At 23.6% G+C, this 26,086-nt stretch overlaps 7 protein-coding genes across 7 annotated transcripts; 4 read left to right on the forward strand and 3 right to left on the reverse strand. All coding sequences in view use genetic code 6, as the record gives it.

Moving 5' to 3' along the window:
- Positions 1-801: 801 nt before the first annotated feature.
- TTHERM_00821890 (hypothetical protein) lies at positions 802-3,126 on the forward strand (the record flags this gene model as incomplete). Its single annotated transcript, XM_001031518.3, has 1 exon — positions 802-3,126. The coding sequence occupies one exon, from the start codon at positions 802-804 to the stop codon at positions 3,124-3,126; it is 2,325 nt and encodes a 774-aa protein (XP_001031518.1).
- Positions 3,127-6,944: 3,818 nt separating this feature from the next.
- TTHERM_000821891 (hypothetical protein) lies at positions 6,945-7,511 on the forward strand (the record flags this gene model as incomplete). Its single annotated transcript, XM_012799299.1, has 1 exon — positions 6,945-7,511. The coding sequence occupies one exon, from the start codon at positions 6,945-6,947 to the stop codon at positions 7,509-7,511; it is 567 nt and encodes a 188-aa protein (XP_012654753.1).
- A 462-nt stretch (positions 7,512-7,973) lies between these two features.
- TTHERM_00821910 (ATP-binding protein) lies at positions 7,974-9,481 on the reverse strand (the record flags this gene model as incomplete). The annotated part of the gene is made up of 6 exons (XM_001031520.2): positions 7,974-8,255; positions 8,318-8,608; positions 8,668-8,864; positions 8,942-9,051; positions 9,142-9,203; positions 9,266-9,481. The coding sequence occupies 6 exons, from the start codon at positions 9,479-9,481 to the stop codon at positions 7,974-7,976; spliced, it is 1,158 nt and encodes a 385-aa protein (XP_001031520.2).
- Positions 9,482-10,290: 809 nt separating this feature from the next.
- TTHERM_00821920 (poly (ADP-ribose) polymerase family protein) lies at positions 10,291-13,836 on the forward strand (the record flags this gene model as incomplete). Its single annotated transcript, XM_001031521.2, has 8 exons — positions 10,291-10,653; positions 10,740-11,024; positions 11,088-11,321; positions 11,420-11,935; positions 12,003-12,369; positions 12,561-12,995; positions 13,054-13,344; positions 13,400-13,836. 8 exons carry the CDS (start codon positions 10,291-10,293, stop codon positions 13,834-13,836), a joined length of 2,928 nt encoding a protein of 975 aa, XP_001031521.2.
- A 460-nt stretch (positions 13,837-14,296) lies between these two features.
- Positions 14,297-15,029, forward strand: TTHERM_00821930 (antioxidant, AhpC/TSA family protein; the record flags this gene model as incomplete). The annotated part of the gene is made up of 2 exons (XM_001031522.3): positions 14,297-14,636; positions 14,689-15,029. The coding sequence occupies 2 exons, from the start codon at positions 14,297-14,299 to the stop codon at positions 15,027-15,029; spliced, it is 681 nt and encodes a 226-aa protein (XP_001031522.1).
- Positions 15,030-16,357: 1,328 nt separating this feature from the next.
- Positions 16,358-19,919, reverse strand: TTHERM_00821940 (hypothetical protein; the record flags this gene model as incomplete). The annotated part of the gene is made up of 2 exons (XM_001031523.2): positions 16,358-18,690; positions 19,187-19,919. 2 exons carry the CDS (start codon positions 19,917-19,919, stop codon positions 16,358-16,360), a joined length of 3,066 nt encoding a protein of 1,021 aa, XP_001031523.2.
- Positions 19,920-21,958: 2,039 nt separating this feature from the next.
- Positions 21,959-25,610, reverse strand: TTHERM_00821960 (hypothetical protein; the record flags this gene model as incomplete). The annotated part of the gene is made up of 3 exons (XM_001031525.2): positions 21,959-24,324; positions 24,735-25,502; positions 25,553-25,610. The coding sequence occupies 3 exons, from the start codon at positions 25,608-25,610 to the stop codon at positions 21,959-21,961; spliced, it is 3,192 nt and encodes a 1,063-aa protein (XP_001031525.2).
- Positions 25,611-26,086: the final 476 nt, after the last annotated feature.

Genomic DNA, 26,086 nt, shown 5'->3' on the forward strand with positions numbered 1-26,086 from the left:
TATGATATAAAATTAAAATTATTTATCCAAAAATAAATAAATATATTTTTTTAATTCCTTAATTAATTTTAAAATATTTACTAATATAATAAATATTGTTTTCAATTTAATAATGAACTAATTCTGATTATTATTTTGTAAAATGAGATATAAAATTTCATTAGATTAATTATTTTGAAGCTATATATATATATTAAAAATTATAATTATGTTAGTTAATTAGAATCATTTTTTAAACTTACAAATAATACCAGCCAGTTAAGCTTAAAATATTTTTTCATATTTATCCAACCAAATTAGAATAATTTACATTTGTAGTTTATTAATTTACATAATAGTAAAAAATAAAATTTATTTTAAAATTTACTATATATTTATTCAATAAAATATTTAATATAAAAAAATATAATAAAAACAATGAAAAAATTTTAAATAAAATTATTAATTTAAAAAGATATAAATAAAGTTTTATCAATTTTAAGCAAAAAAATTATTTTTAATTTAAAATAATTTAGGATAAATAAAATTATAAAAATAAAAGTAGTTAGTTAGCAGGTTAGCAAACTTGGTATATAATTAGTTAAAAATTAGCTATATTTATATACTTGGTTAATTCTTTATGAATATAAATTACAAAAAGTAATTAAAACTTTATAAATTCTAAGATATTTTGCGCTAAATATTATAAAAATTTCAAATTAGAAAAATCTGATATTGCTTAATTGATAAAGTTAATTGTTATAAGATAATTATACAAACAATTAATTCAAATATTTGTTTTCATATAGAAGAAGTTCAGTAATGAATTTTTAAGAAGAAAATGAATCAAATTCAGACATTATTGATAAAACAAACAAAGAAAGTATTGATTTACTTAAATAGTTTGGGATGATAGACGATGAAGGGAATAGAGTTAATAAAAATCACTTAATTTGTCAAGAGCATAAAAGGAAAATAGAATTTGTTTAATTTTTAGATGTTTCTTAATCATATAAGTTTATGTGTTCAAAATGCTTTTAAGATCACCCTAATAAAGAAAGAGGAATTTTAACACTTGATGAATATATTGATTGCATGATAGAAATGGAGAAAAGACTTCTTGCTGAACGACAGCAAGTAGTGAATGAAAGAGCAAATCAGTTGAGAAGGGCAATTAAAAAAATTGAAAATTCTCTATAAAATATGGAAAGAGAAGAATTAGATGATATAGAAAAATAAATAAATAGCATTTAAATTAAATTTAATGATAAAAACAAATTAGAAGTGTTGGAAAAGAGCAATCAAGCCAATATTTAGCAAAGAATTTAAAAGGATTTGCTAGAAAAAGAATGCTAGTTTATAAAAATGTAAGAGAAAACTTAACATACTTTATAACTCATTCAACAATCAGAGTACGACTTATCAAATCTATAAGGAATTATAATATATTAGGATAATCTGTTTGAAATAGCTTAGAGGTAATAAAAGTTGATGAAAGATAGGTAGATGAATAACGAATAAGAAAATAGTTTAAATATTAATTAAGATGATGAAGAAGAAGCCCAACCAGAACTAGATGCTGGCATATTTTACTCTTCTTTTTTATCTGATTTAGAAAATGGCAAAGTAATAGTTTCTTTTGTTAAGCTTTCAAGCAATTTAATTGTTTTCAGCAATAATAAAACAATTTACTACTATGACTTAGCCAAAAAATAAATAGTTAATTAGCTTTAGTTTAAGGGAAATGTCTTTATTATGAAACTTGATAAAATTTCTGAGAATAAAATAGCTTTACTGCTTTACACTGAATTAAGAGACACAAATTTACCTGGCGTAATTGTATTTGACTTTGAAATCTATGTAATTGAAAGGGTATTTGACAATTTAAGAAAAGAAAGAATAAATATTCCAGATAAATTTTAAGTCTACAAAGATATCTTTTGTGTAAAAAATTCGTCATTGCTCGTCGTAGTTTTAGAAGATGCAAGTTTAATTATTTTAAACACTAAGAATAGCAAACTAGTAGCTTAATTCAAAGGAAATATAGATCAGACCTTATTTCCTTTTTAGGGCATAGTGAGTTGCACAATGCTCTATAATTTTACTCTAGATAATATTTTTTACAAATCTATTATTGTACTCAACCTTATTGATGGAACCTATGGCTTTTGGGATTATGCCTCGAATAAATTTATTTAAAAGAATTTTTATCAAAGCGTGGTTTAAAAAATGTACACCTAATGTGTAGCTTTAAATATAAATGAGGCTTTTAGTACCTAAATGAGATTAAGAAACCCTAAAGATTAAAGTAAATAACAATATTTAATGATGATATCAGGAAAGCATAATGAGACATTTTTTTAGAGAGATTATGATGGACAAATTGAAATAAAACTAAATTTCTAAATGCTTTAACACTTCGATTTGTTTTATAATAAATCAGCTGTGCCGTTTTATAACTAAAATACAATTTTTTTCTATGATTTTATAGATAAAAAAAGGTTAAAAACTATTCCTATATCTTGCCAAACTTTGTAGGGGCAATAGCAAGCTTAAAATCACTTTGAAATTTATTTAAATTATCCGAATATTTCGTTCTAAATATAATATGATTTTTAGATTTTAACATCATAGAATATTAGATATTAAGCTTTTTAAACAAATAATTAACAATAAAATTCTTTAAATTTGACAAGAAGAACTAGCAGCATGCAAAGTGAATTTAACAATCAAAATGTTTAGACTTTGTTTTCATCATAAAATTTATCCAACTAGAATAGACCAAGTAGTCAACAGAACAATATTTCATAATAAAATAACTCTTTTTCTCAAACATGGGATTAACAGCTCTAAATATTTTAACAGAGTCAAAGAAACATAAGTTAAACTCCATTTTACCAAAATAATAGATAAAATTCAAACTATTTAAACAACACAAGGTCTTTTGATAGTAATTTATTCTAAGTTATGAACTAACAAACTAACTAAAATAATCAATAAAGTAATGTATCAAGTGAAAATTAAGAATTTAAAGTAAATAACACAATTAAAAATAAACAAATGGATGTATGTCCTGTTGCAATAATAAACTGCTTTGAATATATCATTTTAATATTTCCTAATGGAACAATCTAATATATTAGATGAATTCTAAATTAATTTAAAAAATTATTCTTAAATACTGTAAAATTAACAAAAATGTATAATTTCTTTTTATATTTTATCAATTTGTAATTGATCTTATTTAAATTAAGAAAAAAATTATTTTCTAAATTATCTTTTAATATAAATAAAAACGTTTTCCGCAAATTGAAATAAAAATCAAAATAAAATAATTAATTTCAAAATAGCTTAATTAAATTTGAATTTATTTATTAAAATTTAATAACCAACTCAAAATTATTATTTTTAAACTAATTTTTTGTTTTTTAAATCAAAAAAAATAGTATTTACTTATTTATTTATCATCTTAAATATGATAAAGAAGATAGAATAAATTAAATAAATAACTTGAAGATTTTAAGAGAGATAAATTAGCTCAAATCTAAGCTTTATGTTGAAATTATACAGATTCTTAATGAAACTATCAAAATTTCTCCTTTAACTGATCAAAAATATTTATAGAAACAACAAAATAAATTATATAAAGTGTAGTTAAAAGAAATAAAATCAAATAGCATTTTGATTTAATATTTTACCCTTTATTTTAAGACTGAAAAGATATTTAAGAATAGTTGAAATTTTTAATTTGAGTTTCTTTGTATCTAACTTCAAATTAAAATAAGACAGAAATAAATGAAAAAAATAAGTTGCATAATAAATTCTTTGCTAGTTTTGCTTAGAATTTTGCTTAAATTATCCTAGCTTGTCTCCTACTATCTTCTATTCTAAAAATAGTTTTATGTTTCTTTGTTTATTTAAGTAATCTTAAAACTATACGGAAGTCTTATTTTACCAGTTGTTGATATCTTTTTTGTAAACTTTAACAGATAATTCACTTTACAAAGATTATTATGGGAATTTTTTTACTTCATCCCAGAAGGTGATTTAGAGTAGTTAACTATAAATGTTATTGGAGTTAATATAGGCACTAAACTTTTTATTCATGCAATTTCCTTTTTTTGGAATTTGGTTTTCAGCATATTTTATGAGTCTAACATTTTCTGGATTATAACTTTTATTCTGAACTCAATTCTACTATAGTTTTTGATTAATTGTTCGGATATTGGCTAAAAGGTAGGCGTTATAGATTTAAAATATAGTTTTATAAGGAATTTATGCCTCAGCTATTTATTGATTTTTGTCTCATAGTTATACGGAATGATATTTTGTATTTCTATAATACTAGCTTGGGTGATATTCTTTAAGTTGAAATTACATTAAACTAAATACTTTAATTAATTCTATGAGACATATGAAGGAGAAATGAAATAAATAGATGCAGTTTATTTTTAAATATTTAGTCTGCATTTAGGATTTTAAAGATAGTTTGATTAACAGTTAAGCTAAGGGGAAAATATTAGGGAGAACGAAGTAAGGAACTTGCATTTCTTTTTATAAAATACATTTATAATAATAGCAATGCTATTTGATTTTTTGGTTGTTAATTAAGGTAGATTTAATAATCTTAGAAATACCCTTTATCTACAAATCTTATTTTTGCTAAATTCTTACTCCTGTTCTATAATTTGGGTAACTAAATATTTTAAATATGGTCCTCAATCAAGATAAATAGTTATTAATGAACTCAACAGTGAAAATTTATAATATAAACAAATCATAGAAGAATAATTCAAAATATTGCCTTATGAGTAGTTTATCTATATAAAAATTGAACAAAAAAGCTACAGCTTTTATAAATAATTGCTTATATTTTTACTTCAACAAAATAAAAAAATTGTAAATATAATCTTCAAAGTTTCTCGCAGGAATAATATGTTTACCAAAAATGGTAATAGTAAAATAATTGAGATATAAGCTCTTGATATCCCTTTTGCAATTGTGAGTTTGAAAGTTTTAATAGAAAATTTATATTGTTTGTATAATCATAAACTTTATTTTTTCTGTCATGAAGATACTAAAAAATGTAGGCTAATTTTTCAGAATTTAGCAGAAGAATATAGATTACTGGCATATTTGTAGTGGAATGAATGGTTAAAAAGTAGTAATTTAAATTAATTTAGGTAATAAGTTTTATAGATACATGCTTTTAACAAGTATGTCTATTCTGATATGATGCTTTCACCATAATAAATTCTATACGACTTGTTTGATTGATTGATTGATGGAAACTGTAAGTTCTCTTTAATAAACCTCAATTTAATTAAATTAAAATTATTTTAAAAATTGTAATGTTCAAAAAATTAACACCAACATTGAGATTAACATTTTTCATTTGAGATGGAGTTAATTTAGTATTGTCTCATAATTAGCATAAATGAAAAAAACTATTTTTGAGCTTATTTTAACTAAATAAAGTGAATTTATATATTGTTTATGTTTTTTGTACATTTTTTAAAACTAATTTTGCAATAATTTCTTCAAAATTATAAATGATAATGTAAGCTAATTACACTTTCTTTATTTAAAAAATCTCTCTAAAAAAAAGAAAAAGTAAAATTCCTCAAAAATGAAGCCTACTTACTTGCAAATTCTTCCTCAAGAAATAATTCAATAAAGTAGAGGAAAACAAATTCTCTGTTGTAATAACCAAAACCTTTACTGCACAAAAAGTAGATTTCCTATTACAAATGTAATATGATAACAACTTCGTCAAAATAGAAGCCATTTTCTCTTTAGATGAATTTGAATTCATATAATAATTACTCCAAAAGATGATATACCATAGTTTCTCATATATAAAGGACATATTCAGATAAAAACTTTTGATCAAATTTAGTCCTTGTATGAGAAATTTGTATTTAATTTAAAATAATTTAAGCTAAATAAAATTATACAAATTAAAGTAGTTTGTTAGCAGAATAGCATACATAATTATATAGTTAAAAATTAGCTTTATGTATACTTGGTTACCTCTACTAATGTAAATTTCAAAAAGTAATTAAAATTGTATAAATTCTAAGATATTTTGCTCTTAAATATTATTAAATATTATAAAAATTTTTTCAAATTAGAAAAATCTGATATAATATTTATGCAAACAAATATATAATAAATGAGTAATTAAAAGAAATCAAATCAAACATTGTTGATTTTAATACATTACCGTTTATTTTACAAATGAATAAATATTAAAGAAAAGTTGAAATTTTTAATTAGAGTGCTTTAAAATACAAATCAAAATAAGATAGAAATAGTCTAAATGAAATAAATAAGTTGCTAAAAAAAATTTTTGCTAGTTTTTCTAAGAATTTTGCTTAAATGTGTATGGCTTATCTCCTGCTTTGCTCTATTTTAAAAATAGTTTTATGTTTCTTTTTATATTTAAGTAGTCTTAAAGCTCTTTGGAAACCTACTTTTACCAATTATTGATATCTTTATTGTTAACTTCAACAGATAATTCATTTTACAAAGATTATTATGGGATTTTTTTTACTACATCCCAAATTATGATTCAGAAAAGTTAGCTGCAAATGTTGTTGGAGTTAATTCAGGTACTAAACTGTTTATTCATGCTATCTCTTTTTTTTCGTTTTTATATTTTAGCATATTTTATGAGTCTAACCTTTTCTGGATTACAACATTTATTCTGAATTCAATGTTTCTATAGTTTTTGATGAATTTTTTAGATTTTGGCAATAAGGTAGGTATAATAGATTTAAAATATAGCTTTATAAAGAATCTATGCATCAGCTATATTTTGATTTTTATTTCATACTTATAAGGACAGATATTTTGTATTTCTATAATACTGGCTTGGGTGATATTCTTTAAGTTGAAATTACATTAAACTAAATATTTTAATTAATACTATGAAACATATGAAGGAGAAATGAAAGAAAAATATGCAGCTTATTTTTAAATATCTCACCTGCATTTAGGATTTTAAATATAATTTGATTAAGAGTTAAACTAAGGAGAAAATATTAGGGAGAACGAAGTAAGTAACTTGCATTTCTTTTTATAAAATACATTTATAATTATAGCAACGCTGTTTGATCTTTTGTTTATAAATTAAGGCAGATTTAATAATCTTAGAAATGCCCTTTATCTACAAATCTTATTTTTAATAAATTCTTACTATCGTTCTATAATTTGGGTAACTAAATATTTTAAATACGGTCCCTAATCAAGATAAATAGTTATAAATGATTTCAACTCTGAGGATTTATAATATAAACAAATAATAGAAGAAAAATTCAAGATATTGCCATAAGAGTAGTTTATTTATTTAAAAATATAACAAAAAAGCTATATTTTTTATAAAGATCTACTTATATTTTTACTTCAACAAAATAAAAAAATCATAAGCATAATTTTCAAAACTTCTCATAGGAATAATATGTTTATTAAAAATAGCAAAAGTAGAATAATAGAGATATAAGCTATTGATATCCCTTTTGCAGTTGTGAGTTTAAAAATTTTAAGAAAAAACTTATAGTGTTTGTATAAGGGCTTTATTTGGAATAAATCAATTTAATTTTTAGATAGTATTATTATAAAATAATTAAGGTATATTAAATTTATGATTTTTTTAATTTATAAATAAATGTTTTTTGTATAATTTTGAAATAAAATAAAAATTATTTTCATTAAATATAAATCAGCTTTACATTCACAAATATTAAGTAAGTAATTACATATATTAAAATTTAATTAAATAAAATTTTATATTCTAAATTTAAAATAAATTGATGAAGTAATAGAAATTATTAAATTAAATTATTTTTAAAATTAATAAAAAATGAATATTTTTTTCTTTAAATTTTAAGCTAAAAAAAATCATTTAAAAATTTTATTAATTTATTTATTTTATTAAATTTTTAATAAATGATGACTGATTTATGCATTCATTTAATATAAAAAATACAATTTCAATAAAAATAATCATCGTCATCTACTTCATCATATAAACTTCCATCATCGTTATCATCCTAATTTACGCCATCTTCTAAAATTTAGTTTTATTCATCAGATTTATTTTCATCCAATTCCTACTCTTTATACATAGGTTTAGAAAACTCCTTTGCCCAATCTATATTTTTTTCTTAATCCCCAAATAATTCATTTTCTAATAGTACTCTCTCGTTGACTGAATATACCTAGCTTGTTTCTGCAATATCAGCTCTGATTTATTAAAATCTCTCCTAGTTATACTAAATATATGTATGTTTAAATAATTAATGTGTTATATCTCAATAAAATAAATAAACTTTACTTATTCTGAGTATTAAAAGCCATTAGACTTATCAATCTGATAAACTAAACTTGAAACAAGCAACTTATTTTCAATCGAAAGAGGAATAAATGAAATAAGTTTAAATTCATCTATAAGTCTAGCTAGTCTCCTATCTAATCTATAATTTTTTTTTTCAAAATTACTCAAACTCTTTTTATAACTAATAGAATCATATTTATATGCAAGTGAAACTCCGTAGCCATCTAAATAATGATCTAAAGACATTTTAGGCTTTCCATACTCCTTCATTAGATCTATTTTGCTTAAAACCTATTTATTTAAAGTCAATTCTTAATTTTTTTTCTTAAAAATAGCATTATAGCAAATACATTTATATGAGGCATTTCTAAATTGAGATACGATACTAAAGCTTGCAATGTTAAACTGACATAATTTGAATAGTCGTAGCAATAAGTGCTATCAAACAATTCAACAATAGTAAATTCAGCTTCAAAGATGTCATTCTTTTTTAATTTTTCTATGATATTCTTAACATGATCACTTGCCATATACAATTCTATCTATCCTGTTTATTATAAATAATTTTATATTTCTACTTAGCATGACTTTATAAATAATTTTGTAGATTTATGTCTACTTTACCTGGTAAATCAAATATCAAGTATTTTCCTTTAAGCTTAGCTATTCTTTCTTTTAGCCAGTCAATATTATCTTCGATAAATTTCATACAATAAATCAAGCCTCCATTGGGTCTAATATTTTTTTGCAATTTTAAAAAATTAGCCAAATTAGCTTTAAATTTAATAATATGTTCCTAATAATAAAATATGTAATTTCTATACCCTAAATTAAGCTCTTCCATAACATCTTCTAGATTAATAAGATCTTTGATGTCTACAGCATACTATTCAATTAAAAAATATCATTTTAAATTTAATTTTGCTTTGCTAATTTAATTTCTTATACTTAATATTTCATTGTTTCATTAGCAGGATCTAAATTAATAATTGCATGATCTCTTTCTAATAGTTTGTAAAATTGCTGCAAGCCAGTGCATAAGGTTGTTTTTCCAGATCCACTAGGTCCAATTACAAGTGCTCCGTAAAATTCCAACAAATTAGGAACATCTTCTAATTTAAACTCTTGATTTTGAGTCTTTTATTAATTGCTATCTTTACTCATATCTAATTTCTCACTAAAAAATATAGCTTAATTACACTGAAAGTATCTATTTAGAATAATAAAATCTAAATTATTAACAAAACATCAGCAAAAGAGATCAAAGATTTTTCTTTAAAATTCAACCTTAATTTTTGAATATATCTAAATCTACTTACAATTATATTTTATTTTAACAATATTAATTTTATTATTTTAATTTTTTTATTAGAGATATTACTCTTTAATTACAATAAAATGCACAACTAGCAATAATTCTTACTTATTAAATAAAAATAAAATAATAAATTATTTAATTCAAGAAATTGTATCTCAAAATATTTTGAGAATAAACAGATATCATTTTCAAATTATTTTTTCTATTTATTTGTTTTATTTAACTTAACTTTTAAAGAAAATATTTTTAAATTTTTAAAAATTAAAACACTTTGAAAAATTACATCAAAATTTAATTATTTATTCTATTAAAAAATATTTATTCAAAATTTTAAAGTATTTATTTTAAAATATGATAAATTTTTGATCAAATTTTAATAATAATTATTATTGTAGACGATTATTTTTTTCTTTCTAAATGCTATGACTGGTAGTTTCTTACAAGAAAATCAAAGAATCGCGCGTATAAATTATTCACAGATTTTAATAGAATTTTAATATTTATATCAAGAAAAATAATTAGTTAAGATATTGCAATTAAGAATTCAACTTTCAAAAGTAAATAGAAATAACTTTATTATAATTTAAAATTGCAAAGATTTTAGGAAGAAGAATCCTAAATAGAGGAGAAATTAGGATTAATTAAGATTATTGAAATGAAGAGAAAGAGTGATATGGTAAACGAACTTTCAGATGACGAAGAGAGAATTTGTTAGTTAGTTGCTGAGTATGAAAGATAGGAATAATAATCTTAAAAAAAACCATTAAAAGGTTAATTTTATTTGTAAAAAATGATGAAAAAAAATGATAACAGCGAAGGCTAAAGAAAAATAAATGAAATGCCTCCAGTTTAAAATCAAATGATAATGAGAGGAGCTAGCATGAATCATAAGCGTTTTTAAATTATTGAGTTTCAAGATGCTCTAGTTTTGAAGATTTTGATCAATCAGAATTCCGAAATGCTTAGAAAATTTTGTTCATAAAAAAATATGAATTTCAGAATCCGCCGAGACAAGAAAGTAATTTTTAACTTAGCAATTCATTCAAACTTAATTCATTTTGATATGTGAAATAAAAACTTATAATTGTTTTATATCATAAAAAGCCAGCCTATATTGAAGTTTTTGGGAACAATTAATAAGATATGGATGAAAGAGACTTAGAAGAGTTCACAAATTTAGTAATGAGCTGCAAAGTTAGTATACGAAGTGAAATAAAGGAAATAGAATTAAAGTGTAACTCTGATGAGTATGCTTATATAAACAAAAAATTAGATGATTACATAGAATAGCTTAATTATACTGAAGTTAAATTTTTAGATCCTGAAGGCAATTAGGATGAAATAAATCCTGAAATAGTATATAATCCTGACTTAATAAGATCTTATTTAGTAAAGTTTTATAGTATTTATTTCTGCAAATATCTAAATATTTTTTATTATTCAAATACTTAGATCAATTAAAAATTTATATTGAAGCTGTCCAAGATTGAGAAGCCTTAATTATTAGGCTTTCATAATATAGATTTATTCTTAGTCAATATTGAATCTGATGGAATTTACACTGATCCTTTTGGATACGAATTGATTAACAAAAATAAATCAATCAAAGATTTAATCAAAAAAAACAAGGATAAACTCTCTTAGGAAGATATTATCTATGATCAAATTTTTAAATATGACAACAAGGTATATATTATTTAGTTATTTATTTTATTATTTTATCAATCCAAATTATTTTGAATTTGCTTGTTGTTAACTAAATATTTTATTTTTTTAATTTTTAGGAAGTCAACTTAATCATTTAGACATCAAAATCTCAAGAAAAATGCATTGAAAATTTAAAGAATCTTTTTTAAAAAATTGATAAACAAGAACTGTATAACAAAGGCTTTTTAAATATTTGCATCAGTTTGAACTTAAATTGTGGAAAGAAGTACATGCAAGAAATTCTTAAATATCTCAATAAAGTTTCTGATGAAGACACCTATCTTTCATTTCCAAGTGAGATTAATTTGTTTATGTCTGAGGAAAGAGAATCAACGATATCTTCTTACTTAAGTGATGTCATCAAAAACAAGAATATTAACCCTGATAAAGTAAAAAAAGGAGGTTAATGGTCTTATGCAATTTGTTATTATGGATAAAATAGAAATTAAAATTACTTTTTTAACTTTAATGCTAATTTATACCAAAATACACCTACTACTAATTTTAAAGAAAATCCTTCTATCGCCATTGAAAGAGCTTTTCTCAGAGATGAGAAAAAAGTTTATATTGCTACTGAACAACTAGCTTAAAATGTAAATAAATACTTTTAACTAACATCTTTTTAAAATGTTAATATTTCCAAAATATTTTAAAAAATAGCCTAATTAAAACCTATTTGGTGGTTATTACAAGAAAGGAAAAAAAATCAACAAAAATAACGAAGTTGAAGAAGATATGGTTGAAGATGTTGAAGTAAATTTTGAAAATATGACAGAAACTTTTCTTTCTAGTAAACTTGAGAGACCCATATCACAGGATCCTAAAAGAAAGCAAAAGTGGTAATACATAGACACTATCACTTAGGAATTTGCAGATTTCGAAGATGAATTATGCAAGGTTTTCAAGTCATGTTAAGAAAATGGTCAAAAAACATTCATTTACCAGAGGAATATTATGGATTTTAATCTTTCCTCTCATATAATGAAATGTGACATTAGTAAGAGCATGATGACTGATTTGAAAACAGGTACTTATTTTTTTATAGTTTTTATTTTTTTACAGAAAATTTAGTTTAGATTTTAGTCATAAAATGTTTGCTAAATCTTAAATTTGTAGAATTTTTTTTTAAATTAAATTAGGAGTTAATTTTATTTTTTAAATTTTACAAGCAAAATGTTAATTTAATAAATCTAATTTAAAAAATATGTAAATTTAAAGGTGATGTTTTTTTCATAAAGAGAGAAGAGAACTCCAAGTTTAATTATCTAGTTGAAGAAGCAGATCCTTCTGCACAATCAGAGCGTATTGACGTACAAGAATAAAAAAAATAAGTGAACAAAAAAGATAGAGCTAAAGAAAAATAAGAATAATAAGAATTAGAAGAAAAGAAAAAGCTTGGTCCCTAACTGAAAATAAGGGGACTAAAAGATGGTATAGAAATCGTCAAAAACATTTGTGAAAAAATGAAAAAAGATAAAAGATCAGTTCATATCATTAAATTAGAAAGGAAAATACCTAAAAATAACATAAAATTTTTAGAGGAAATATCTTTGTAAAATAATATTGAGATGGAGTATGACGAGAAGAGGGAAGAGTTAATTTTGAAAGGCTACAAAAAGACTATAAACAGACTTAGAAACTAATTTATAAAAGGTAAAAAATTGCTTTTAATTTTTCTGGATTTCACATATTTTATATATAATCTTTTTAGGTTTAAGCATTAAGTTTGATGATTTTACAGTACCTGATGACTGGGAATCTCAAGATTAAGATGTGGAAGTTTTTGATGTGAAACTTGATAGTGATTATGCAAAAAATATAATGAAAATAGTCAAAAAATCTATACCAAATGCCAAGTTTCATAAGTTAGAAAGAATCTAAAACTTAAAGTTATGGAAGAATTTCTGTTTTGAGAGAAAAAAGCTTGAAGAAAAAGGTGATGCTACAGAAAAGTGGCTATTCCATGGAACCAGAAATACTGATCCTTCAGTTATATACAAAGGTACTTCATTAAATTATATAAATACTTATAAAATATACTCATCTGTAAAAATTAGGCAGTGAAGAAGGTTTCGATTTTAGAGTGTGCTCAGGAGGTATGTATGGCAGAGGTACATACTTCCATGATATGGCAAGTTATTCTTATGGTTTTGGTCATAACAAAGGAGGAAAAATATAACTCTTCTGTGCAAAGGTTTTGATCGGAAAATGCTACGCAACAGGACCTAATGGAAATTTGACCGCTCCTCCATTTATTGCTGGATCGAAAAGTATTCGTTATGATTCCATCCGCTCAAATAATGCAATAGGATAAAATGAATATGTTATCTTCAACAATAGCAAAGCATACCCTTATTATTTAATAACAATGACTAACTAAGGAGGTGTAGGAAACAATCTAATGTTTAACAATATCAATAACGCCAATTACTATAGTGAAGAAGACGAAGAAGAAGACCCTGATTTCTATGATGAAGAAGAAGAGGATTATTGAGTTTATAACATCATCTTAAAGAATTTTATCTTATCCATAGTTTAAGATAGAAATGTGATTATATTAACTAATGAAATTTCGAAATAAAACAAATAAATAAAATTTATTTGAACTACTATGAATAAAATTAATAAATTAATAAATAAATTACTTTGATACTAATTAATTAAAAAAATTATAAAACAAATCTAACTTGTAATCAAATTATATATTTTTGCTTCTTTCTAATTTTATGTACACACATTTTAAGATAAGCAAATTTCAGCCAAACATATGTCTTAATTACCAAATTACTAATTTAATTTGATATTATTATTTATATAATTAGTCTTTCAAAGAATTTTACAGAAACACTAAAAGTAGATTCATTATAAATATCAGAATTTTTCTTTTTCAATAGATTTATTATATACTTGATCTTTATAAAATATAGAAGTAATAATAATTAGGGTTAATTAAAATGAGATAAACCAAAAAATCTGGGATTGTTAAAGAAATTACCAAGCAAACTCCAATAGTTTCTTACACGTCACAAGCTAGAGTAGGAAGACCTGCACCTTAGTTTTGTGCAATGGCATATGATTAGGGCAATTTTAGATAAATAAGATTGGATGACTATTTAGGATAATATGTTTTGCTATTTTTTTATCCATTTGATTTTACCTTTGTATGTCCTACTGAGATAATTTCTTTTTCTGATGCATAACCACTTTTCAAAAAAATAAATTGCCAAGTCTTGGGTTGTTCTATTGACTCTCATTTTGTTCATTCAGAATGGGTTTAAACTCCTAAAAAGAGAGGTAATTCTATTTTTTTGAGGACTTTACATTAAATATATAAAAAATAAATTAGGAGGATTAGGAAGTATAAATATTCCATTACTATCAGATATGAATAAGTAGATGTCAAAAGATTATGGAGTATTAATAGATGATGGTGATAATAGAGGAGCAGCGTATAGAGGAACATTTATTATAGATAAAAAAGGAATAATTAGGCATTTATCTATTAATGATTTGCCTGTAGGAAGAAATATTGATGAATATTTAAGATTAGTTGAAGCATTTTAATTTACAGATGAGCACGGAGAAGTTTGTCCTGCAAAGTGGAGGCCAGGTGGCAAAGGAATGGTACCAAACCATTAGTCTGAAAAGCTTAAAGAATTTTGGGAAAAAGAATTTGACAAGAAATGAAAAAATAAATAATAAAAAATAGCCTATTTTCAATTAAAAGATTTGGGAATATAAGCAGAATACGTTTATGTTCTACTAAAGTAACACAAAATGTTAATAAAATGAATATATACAAGCAAACAAACATTTACATTAAAAATAAAAAATTTTGAACACTAGCTACTTACTAACTTATTATTTATATTTTATAACTAAAATATTTAATTTTGTGATTTATATTTATTGAAAACAATTATAATTAATTAAGTTGAATGTTTTTACTGATCAAAATAATTAAAATTTATATGCTTAACTTGATTGCTATTTGAATAAATTGCATCAAATATATTTTTAACTCATAGTACAATATTTTACTTTTTTAATCACAAACAAACTAATAATCGCTTAAAAAAATTAATTATATCTTTGTAAAAAATTTTACAAATAATACACAAAAATTTATGTATTATAAAAAAAATCATTTAGAGTATTGACAGAGTGTTTTATGTTCTATGAAAGTAATAGCCAATTTAGAATATTAATTAGAAGGAAAAAAGCATACATACCCTAAATCCTCTTTAATCAATACCATTCCTCTACTTAAAAAATAAAATGATAATTAATTGCAAAAAGTACAAAATCTACCTCTTCAAAAAGAAAAAATTTTCAAACAAAAATTACAATTTACATTAATTAAAATATTTATTTTTAAAATTTTAATTTATGAAAAAAAAAATGAGAAATTTTATTTTTGTTACTAATCAAATATATTAAAAATAGAATTATGTATTGCTTACAAATATATTTTATAATGGTTAAGAAATAATCAAGTAATTAATTTTCTGATTAAAAAAATGGAATTTTTTTCAATAAATTTTAATAGATGTGCATCAATAATCATGAATGATAAAAATATTCAGAAAAAAGTTATATATTTTCAATTAAAATAAATTTAGACTCTACTCTATCAAAATAGTAATAATAGAAAATATTCCTAATTTATGTAAAACCAATTCTTTACAATTATTTAAATTAAAATGCTTATGATTAATGATTATTAATATTTTTAACTAAAGTATTTATAAATTTTTTTTTTATTATATAAAAAAGAATAAATTAACTCATTTACTTATTTTTACTGATGAAAGTTAATGTATAAATAAAATTTTTATTAACAAAGATTTTTAAAAATTTTTTGATTTTTTTTGTTGAAAAATAGTTATTTATATTAATAGTAAACAAACAATATTTTGTTTTATGAAATATGAAATAAATAGTGAAATTGTTTGAATTTAATTATTCTATTTTTTATGAGATTTAGCCTATCTAATTTAAAATAAATCATAATATCAGCTTTCTAAAATGCTGCGCACTTTTGAAAACTTTTTGCTCATATTTTTTTGTTCAGGCTCTCCTATAATTTAATTATTGGAGTGAGGGATATCATAGATTGACTCATGAGGTGTCTCTCCTTATCCTTGCACCATTTACTACGCTTAAGGATTAAAAACGTTCATATGCAACCTAGACATCCTATGTCTATTTGGAGACACTTCAGGTGAAATATTAGATTGATCAAATGTTTCCATATTGTTAATACTTCCTTCTCTTCTTATTTAAGTGACTGAAGAAAATTTATTTCTTTTAAGTCTCTAAGACTGCAATGGACTATCGTTTTCATCATTATCTTCTTCTCTAGGCATTTCTTTTACATTTTAAAATACTAAGGTACCTAACTTAGATTAAAAATCTGTTCTCTACTTAGCATGTATAGATGGAGAAGCATACTCATTATTGGCTTGTTCATTTTGTTAATTGTCAAAATTAGCAACTTTTGATCTGTTTCTTTTTTACTTAAGTTCTTTAAGGTATTCATACAAACTGTACAATGAATCATAAATGATTCCTAGAAATTACCACAATATTACAAAAGTAATTAAAGCTATTGCAATCCATCCTAGTGTAATACGGTGACTCTCAGGTTGAGATTTAGGATCATCAACTAAAAGGGCAATTATAATTTGAATAGCAATAAGAACAAACTCTGCAGCGGCATTCTTAATATTTTCGTATTTACTTTCAAAAGGCTAAATTACTATGTAGTAGGCTGCAACTATAACATTCATTAAAGTTATTATGCCTAATTAAATATAGCTGTATTTGTACAAGTATACAATGATCAATGCAAATATTATTTTGCGATAGTATAAAATAGCCAAGTTATATTTTGAAAATTTCATGACTAGTTTTTGTCTCCATCCAATTTACTAAAGGTTTAACTGAGATTATGATTAACTGCTTTGAAATAAATTATTTGTCTATGGAGGAGTATTGTTTTCATCATCTTTTTGGATTAATGAATCTTTATTACTGAAGAGCTTTAAGCCTGAAATTAAAGATGAATATTTAGTTCTCATATATTTATCATCTTTGATATTTGGATTGTTAACAATTACATAAGTTATTATTATTGGAGCTCCTAAACAAATTATAATCCATAAGGCAAACATGGAATAATTTAATGGACAAGATGAATCTCCACAATCGAAGATATAAAATTGTAAGAAAATACCAACAATTATGTAAGTGTAATTGCACCATATCAAGTCGAAAAATCCACCGTATTCCCATGTTTCATAACAAGCTCTTCTACAATAAGCTTAAACGAATTTGATTTCTATTCCTGAAAATAGTTTAGCAAAAATGTATAAACAGAAGATAATCAGAACAACACTAATACTTTAGCCTGTACTATTTAAAAAGTATGAATCAGTTTATTATTGCATGAATTACGGAGGAGCTTATTATACATAATTCGGATTGATTGCATTTTGAAAGAAATTAGGAATAAAAGCCATTTAGAAATTCTAAAAGATTCCATAGAATTAGAATATATTGATTGGGAATCTAACGTTGATAAATAATAGGTAATAAAGGAAACCAGTGAGATCGATAGTATTTATTAGCACATAAAAATTTCCTAAAAAAGCAATAGGGATTAAACAGCTAATCATTGTTGTAGCTACTGCAGTCCCTCCTGTTTTTAAGTCTTATGCCTACTTTAAATCCGTAGGAGATACATAGACAAAAGGATCTAACTCTTAAGAAACAGTAGATGGTTTCATAAGATTCTAAGATAGGAATGTTTTATCAGAAATAGTCACATAAATATATTCATTTTTAATATTACCATCACATTGAATATCAACCATTAATGTGTAATTATCCTTTTAACCCATAAACTGGTAAGTGTAGTTTTTAAAATTAGAAATAGTGATGTTAAGATTACTTTGATTTATGGTAGTTGCTATTAGCTAATTTTAAAATACTAATTCAAGCTTGTAACCGTTAGTATCGACCTTCTATTTAATTGTGTAGCTGTTGCTTGAAAAATTTAAAGTTTAGCAGCTTTTAGAAGTGTTATTAAAAATCATTCCTGGTACACAATATGTGCATGAATAAATATCTTAACAGCCTATACAGTTCTAAAAAATGCACCTACATTGGTAATCCTAATAGTTATTTTAATTTGATACAATAGCAAGAGTATTTTAAGGACATTAATAAGTAGTCTAAACATTTATTTAAGAAGGTTATATTAAAATTAGTTATCCTGATAGCCTATCTTGATAATACCCATTCGAACTGAAATTAGTGCAGACTCCATCTTAGTTATATTAATCTATTTTGGAATAAATAAATAGCTTAACTTATTTCACATTAAATTAGTAGAAGAATAAATAAAAAATTTGTTAAAAGATCATTTAAAAATTAATTTTTTAATAAACTGTAACTAAATTAATTATTAAACGAATTACGATACTTTAATAGATAAATTAAAAGGAAGTATGAATCAAAGTTTATTTTATTAATTAATATTTTTATCAAAATTAATAAAATCTTTATTTAGTGATTTTATTTTACCACCTATTTATTGATCTTTTCTTTATCAAATAAATTAGGTCAAAGAGAAAATCATTTATTTATTGATTTTAGTTAATTACGTACTTAAATAATAATCTTCAATTAGTTATAACAAAAACCACAAATTTAATTTTAACTTACTAGTAATAGTTAAGTTTTTAATTCAATATTTGATGAATTATGGTTGGCTGATTGCGTAATATACCAAATTAAGAAGTGATCTTTTAATTTTATTTAAATTTAATTAAATTTACTTGCTTAACAGGCAACCTGAGGGGCAGGAATGTTAGCGGTACATGTTTGTGATGATGAGTTTAATACAAATCCAGGTTTACACTTCAAGCATACTTCTTAATTATTATACTATGCACATGAAAAACAATTACTTGTTTAGCATACTCCTACTTACTCACAAACTTAAGGACCAGAAGGGAAATTATATTAATTATATCCATCCTAGCAAGTTAAGCATGATGAATTAGTTGAACAAGTTTTGCAGTTTGGTGTGCAGTTTTTAGATATTCTAATTGATCTCAATAAAGAAAGATAGCCTGCTGCTTGTATTGAAAATGTTACAATTACATTGGTTCCTAAAGGGAGTTGCTAATTTAGTATAAGAGTAGATGTATAAACGTTTTAAACTTGAAATCCTGAGCAAAATAAAGTAGGAGCGTCATCCAAGTAACTTTAAGTTGGTGAAGAAGATAAAGTGATTTAAGCTAGTCCATTTATATCTACATTCAAGGGATTAGCAGGTCTAACTCCTAAAAAACTAAAATCTACTTGGATATACGAATAAGGCTCTGTAAATTATGTCAAAGGAAAATTAAAAACGGCACCTAATCTGCCAATAATTTCTAAAGTAATTGCCACATTATTTCTATCATATTAATCAAAAGAACATCTATAGTCACATCCCATATTATAAGGATCTCCAGTTGTTAAAAAAACATTATTTTCTATTCCTTCAAGACAGCTCCTTTTCATTAAAAAGTTTCTATCCAAAATAACTTCAAGCCCATGAACATCTAAATTATTAAATAGTATGTACAATATAAAAGAGAAGACATAAAAAATTGTATTTATTTACTTCTTAGAAATAAAATCAGGAGCAAGGATTCAAAAAAAATGTGGAGCAGATTCATAAAGTTAAATAATAATTGTTTGGATTGAATTTTAATTTAGTGAATTTATAAAATTTAATTTTTTATATTATTTTAGTTCAAATTGATTACATAAAGAAAGATAAATCTTTTAAGTCGTCTTTTGAGAAAATAGAGAAGATGTCAAAAAAGAGTATTTTTGATTATAGTTGATTTACCTATTTTGTGATAAGGATTAAATTTGGGGATTTAGATTATATTTTGATTTGTCAAAAATAAGAATTTTGTATTTAATTTAATCTAATTTATCATCCACTACTTTTTTTTGCATTTTTATCACATAAGATTTAATTGTATTTTTTTATTTAATTTTCACTGTAACTCTCAATTCTCCACTAAATTATATTTATGATATATTTAATTAGATCATCTTTTATTTTTCAAAAGAAAAATTAAGTAATTAACTCATTATTTTACAGTCATAGATTTATTTTTTAAATTTTTAGTTTTTAAATCTTTAAAATTACCAACAACGATTTTTTTTTAAATGTATACGGTAATATCTTGAAATATTAATTTATTCATTTATATCTTTTGATTAAGGTCAAAACAATTAGACATCATTTTTGATACTTAATTGAGGTAAAAAAATAAGCTTTATTAATTTTTCTAATTAAATTATCTTACTTGAACAAAACTTGTCTTGTGATCGTAATTAATTAATTAATTTATTTATTTATTTATTTATTTATTTTGAGAATTTGGTTAATTTATGTAAGGTCTATTAAGCACTAGAAAGTGTTAATATGTACCTAAAGTCAACTTTATTATTACCCTTGTTTTAATTTTAAACGCCACACATAAAAATTAATAATGACCATAAAAAATAATATTGAAAAGACTTAAAGGATTAATTAGACGATCAGAATTTTGATTAAACAAAAACATATTTATAATGTAAATTGCTTCATATCTGGAATAGCTGGTCATTTATTTAATTTTTTATTTAAAAAATAGCAAATTTAAATCACTCAAATTTTTTGAAATAATTTGTTATCCTTTTCCTACATATTTGCTTAATTTTTATTGAATTAATAGTTTAATCAATTTGAATAACTCTTTTATTGCTCATTCTAAAAGATTTTTACGTTTCAATGAATTTGCTTTCAATTTATTAAATCTTTTATTAATTTTTTTAGACAAAATTAGATAATGTAATAATTTGGAAAGCAATTCAACCTAGAATTTTAGATTTTGATTAGAAATTTAATAAAATTTATCAAATTCATCAGATTTATATAAATCTACAGAAACAAATACTTATTTACTGACATTTAAAATGCTAAATTTAATCATATTTCTAATTTAATTTCAGAATATTTTACTTGATTAAGTGGGATTATCTTTCAAAAAAAGTATCTTCAAAATTTTTGTAAAACTTTAAATTTTAACAATTCAACTTTAAGATTTTTTTTTTGAAAATAAAAATAATTCATTGTAAGTCAATTTTAGAAAAAAGGAAAGAAGATTTGAGCTTATGTAAGGTTTTTGAGGCTTAATTCATTTATTAATTCGAAGAAAGAGTTCTTTATAGATACTACCTAAATCGAATTTGACAACAAGAAAAAGAAAATTAAAAAACATAATAAAAATTGAAAATCTATTTAGTTTGATGATAGAGTTCTATTTAGTAAGTAACCTTATCATTCATTAATTTGTTTGATGCAGTAAAAGAAAAAAATAACTTTCTTCATAAATAAACATATTAAAAATTAAGCGAGTAAGCTTTTTTCATTGAAAAAGGAACTATACAATGTAATTTAAACTAATCTTTTGAATAATAATAACAACATTAAAGAGAATATTGCAGAAATATAAATAAATACTCATTAAAATATTTTTATAATTTATTGTTTTATATATTCAACTTTCTAAAATAGCTTTGATCTTATTGAACCTTCCTTTCGAAGGTGTTTAAGAATTCGTTCCTATTGGTGATTTTTATGTTTCAGGATTGATTATTTGATAATTAGAATTTGGTATGTCATAGGCAGACTCACCGGCATTTTCGTTTTACTACACATTTGAAACTTGGGTAGGTTGAGGGATAAAGTTTGTTATTGATAACCTAGATACACGCTTTCTCTTTGGGGATACTTCAGGAGAAGCATTTGTGTGATCAACAAAAGTTTCTAAGTTATTAACACTTGATTCTTTTCTTAACTAAATTTGAGAGAACTTAGCTCTTTTTAATCTTTGAGATTAAACAGGCAGACCATTTTCCTCTTCATCTTCAATAGGTTCTTCTTTGACATTTTAAAATTATTAGTTTTCTAACTTTTATAGAATAGTTGTTCTCTTTTTAGCTTCGTTTGAAGGAGAGATATCATGGTTATTTTCTTAGCCATGCTCTGCAGCATCGAAGTTAGCAACTTTAGATCTGTTTCTTCTGCTTTTTAGAGACTTTAGATAAAGGAACAACTCGTATAACACTTCTACACTCATACTTATAAATGACCACAAAATTACAATACATACCAATGCTATTCCAATCCATCCTATTAGAATGCGGTTTGCTTCACTTTAAGACTAGGAGTCTTTTACCAAAAAAGCAAACAAAATTTAAATAACAATCATTACTATTTCAAAAGCTGCATTCTTATAATTTTCATATTTTTTTTCATATGGCTGGATCAACAAGTAAAATAAAGCGACCACAACATTCATCACTGATATTATTGCAATTTATGCATAAGTATATTTATACAAATATACAATTATTAAAAGGAATGCTATTTTGCGGAAGTATAGAAGCACAATATTATATCTAGAGAATCTTCTTACCATTTATGCTCTCCATCCCTTCTCTTCTTCTTAAACTGAAGATTTTGATTAGGTCAAGTTGGGGAATAAATTATTAGTATCGGGAGGAGTATTATTTTCTTCGTCTTTTTCTCTTGTTAAAAAGGAATCCTTATTGCTAAAAAGCTTCAATCCAGCTATTAAAGAAGAACACTTAACTCTCATATATCTGTCATCTTTTATATTAGGATTTGTTTTTATTAAATAAAAAACTACACAAGGAATAGCTGCGCAGAAAAATGCCCAGCAACCAAACCAGAAATAGTTAAATCCACAAGAATTATCAGAGCAATCAAATTTGTAAAATTGTATAAACACATAACCTAATACGTAGATATATATGGCCCAAACAGCACTTAATATTCCACCGAATTCCCATGTTTAGTAGCATACTCTCTTGCAATAGTCCTAGATATTAGGTAGCTATATTCCAGAGAATATTTTTATCAAAAGATAAACACATATAATTACAATAAAAAAGCTGATTATGCTTCCTGCTGTATTCAAGAAATATCCATCAAATTATTATTGCATGAATTAGAGGGTAGAATTTTAAAAGTAATTCGAATTCACTGCGCCGCTAAAGAAATTAGGGAAAAATCCCATTTAAAAGTTTTTTAAAACTTCAGCAAAGTTCTAAATATTGATTGGATAGCGAATGTTCAAGAAAAACAGGAAATACACAAAACCAATAAAGTCAACAGTGCTTAGTAACGCAAAGAAGCTACCGAATATCGCCATAATTATAAATATGCTCATAGAGGCTTTAGATATTTTTCCTCCTGTTTTGTTTAAATCTTTCGCAGAGTTAATTTCTGATTAAGAAACAATAACAAATGTCAATAATTAACCTTATACAGAAGGTTAAGTGATCAGGTTTTTAGCTAAAAAATCAGAATCTGTAATAGTCAAATTGAACATTTTGTTTTTTACATTTTCTGTACATGAGATGTTGATAGCTATGGTGTTATTTTAGATTCCTATCAATTAGTAGGAGAAGCTATTAAAGCTAGAAATAGTCAAATTCAAATTATTTTGAGATAATTATTGACTCACTAAATTATTATCAAAAATCAATTCTAATAGATATCCGGTTTCTGTAACTTTCTGAACAACTTTGTAAGAATTTTGTGAATATGTTAGCTTAATACATTTCATCTAAGATTAACTAAATTCCATTCCAGTAATACATAAATCACAAGTGTCTATGCTTGAACAAGCAGTACAGTTAGCAAACATGCATCTGCACTAATAATTTTGATAATTATTATCTTTCAGCACAATGGCTAGAGAATTCTAAGGACATTTATAGGTCTTTTGGACATCCACAATTGCACTATTTATAAGCTTGAAAGATCCTGTTTGCCTATCTTAGTAATATCCAATAGAACTGAATGGCTAGCATTTACCACCAAATGAATACTAATCTTTATAGATAAAAATACTTAATTAGTTATAAGAATATTAATTAAAACACGCATTTTCAATTTTAAAGTCTAAAAAATAAATTAAAATCTATTCATTTTTTCTTCTTGGAATTAAGTAACTTAAAAGTTAGATAATTGATTTTTAATTAGAAAAAAAGATAAAATTAATTCTCCCTAATCTGTTTCTGATAAGACTGTATCATAAATTAATATAAAACTTAAATCACCATAGAATTTAATTAATTTTAATTAGCTTTCAAATAAAGATATTAAAGTATTCTCAAACGTAATATCCACTAAAAAATCAAATTATTTGAATAACTTTACACATTTTTAAGTATGTGTTTTAAACATTTTTTTTCCAAATTTAAATTTTCCCACTTTGTAAAAAAATAATTAACTAGCTTTACTTGCTTAACAAGGAGATAGAGGTGCTGGGGAATTTTAATCACATTATTTGGAGGAATTTAGATTAAAACCAGAACTGCATTTTAGACAAACTTCCTTTCCACTATACTAAGCACAAGAAAAACAGTTAGCTGTAGAGCAAACTCCAACTTGTTCACATACTGATGGACCTGAATCAAAGCTGTAAAGAGAGTATCCATCATAGCACATACTGCATGAATTTGCACTTTAACATTTTGAGCAGTTAGGAGTGCAATTTTTAGATACTTTTATTGACCTCAAGTACGTCATCATATTTGATGATGTACCATCAAACTAAACAACAACATTTTAACCTGATGAAATTTATTAATTTAAAACCAATGAAGTTGTATATAAGACTGTTTATCTTCTGTAGCAAAAAATCTAAGAAGGGTCTGAATAAATGCTTTAAGTTGATGAAATTCCTATTTATTTTGATGCTAGCCCATTAATATTCATAAGTAAATCATTTGCTGAGCTTAATATGACATAGCTCACATCTAGCTATATGTAAGAATAAGGTTCTGTGTAGCTAGCTAATGGAAATGTAAATTGGGCACCAAGTCCTTATATTATTTCAAGCACAGATAAAGGATCACTGTTGTCAAAAGAATCGTTAAAACAATTCATTGCACATAATTAATTGTATGGATATCCAGCTAAGTAAGTAACTTAGTTTTAAATATCTTAAAGACAATTTTTTCTCTTTTAGAAATTCAGATCGATTAACACTTCTAACGTATAAGTAACTTTTTAATAGGATAATTAAATAAACAAGTATAGAGATATGATAATTTACTTCTTAAAATAGATGAGAGTAGTATTAAAACTGTGAATATTAGATCTCTATGTTTCATGATATTCGTTTGTCTGTTAACAAATTTGAGGGTTTTTTGTTATTAGAATAATAAATAGGTTTTTTCTTAAATCAAATAATTATAAAAAAATTTAGGAGCTACTATGGTTTTAATATATTTAATTAAAATACATTATAATATAGTGAAAGATTACTAATAAGAAATCTTTTAAGATAGTGCATGCCTAATTGGTTTTAGATTTTCCAAAATTTGTAATTAGTTTTGATGTCTTAACATCAAATTAATTAATAAATAAACAAAAAAATAAAATTAGATATTAATTAAAAAATACAAATAAACTACCCTTACAAAAGTTTTATTTATAGATTTTCTTAATTAACTAAAGTGTTAGCCACACAATTTGATTAGGTAATCTATTAAGCCAGATTTATTTAACAACTATTTCCATCCAAAAAAACTGTTCTATTTAATCTCTACGGGATATGCTGATAATCAAAATTAATTTTTTGAGTAAG

The sequence above is a fragment of the Tetrahymena thermophila genome (genome assembly GCF_000189635.1).
Source record: "Tetrahymena thermophila SB210 genomic scaffold scf_8254483, whole genome shotgun sequence".
In the NCBI taxonomy this organism is placed as follows: domain Eukaryota; phylum Ciliophora; class Oligohymenophorea; order Hymenostomatida; family Tetrahymenidae; genus Tetrahymena; species Tetrahymena thermophila.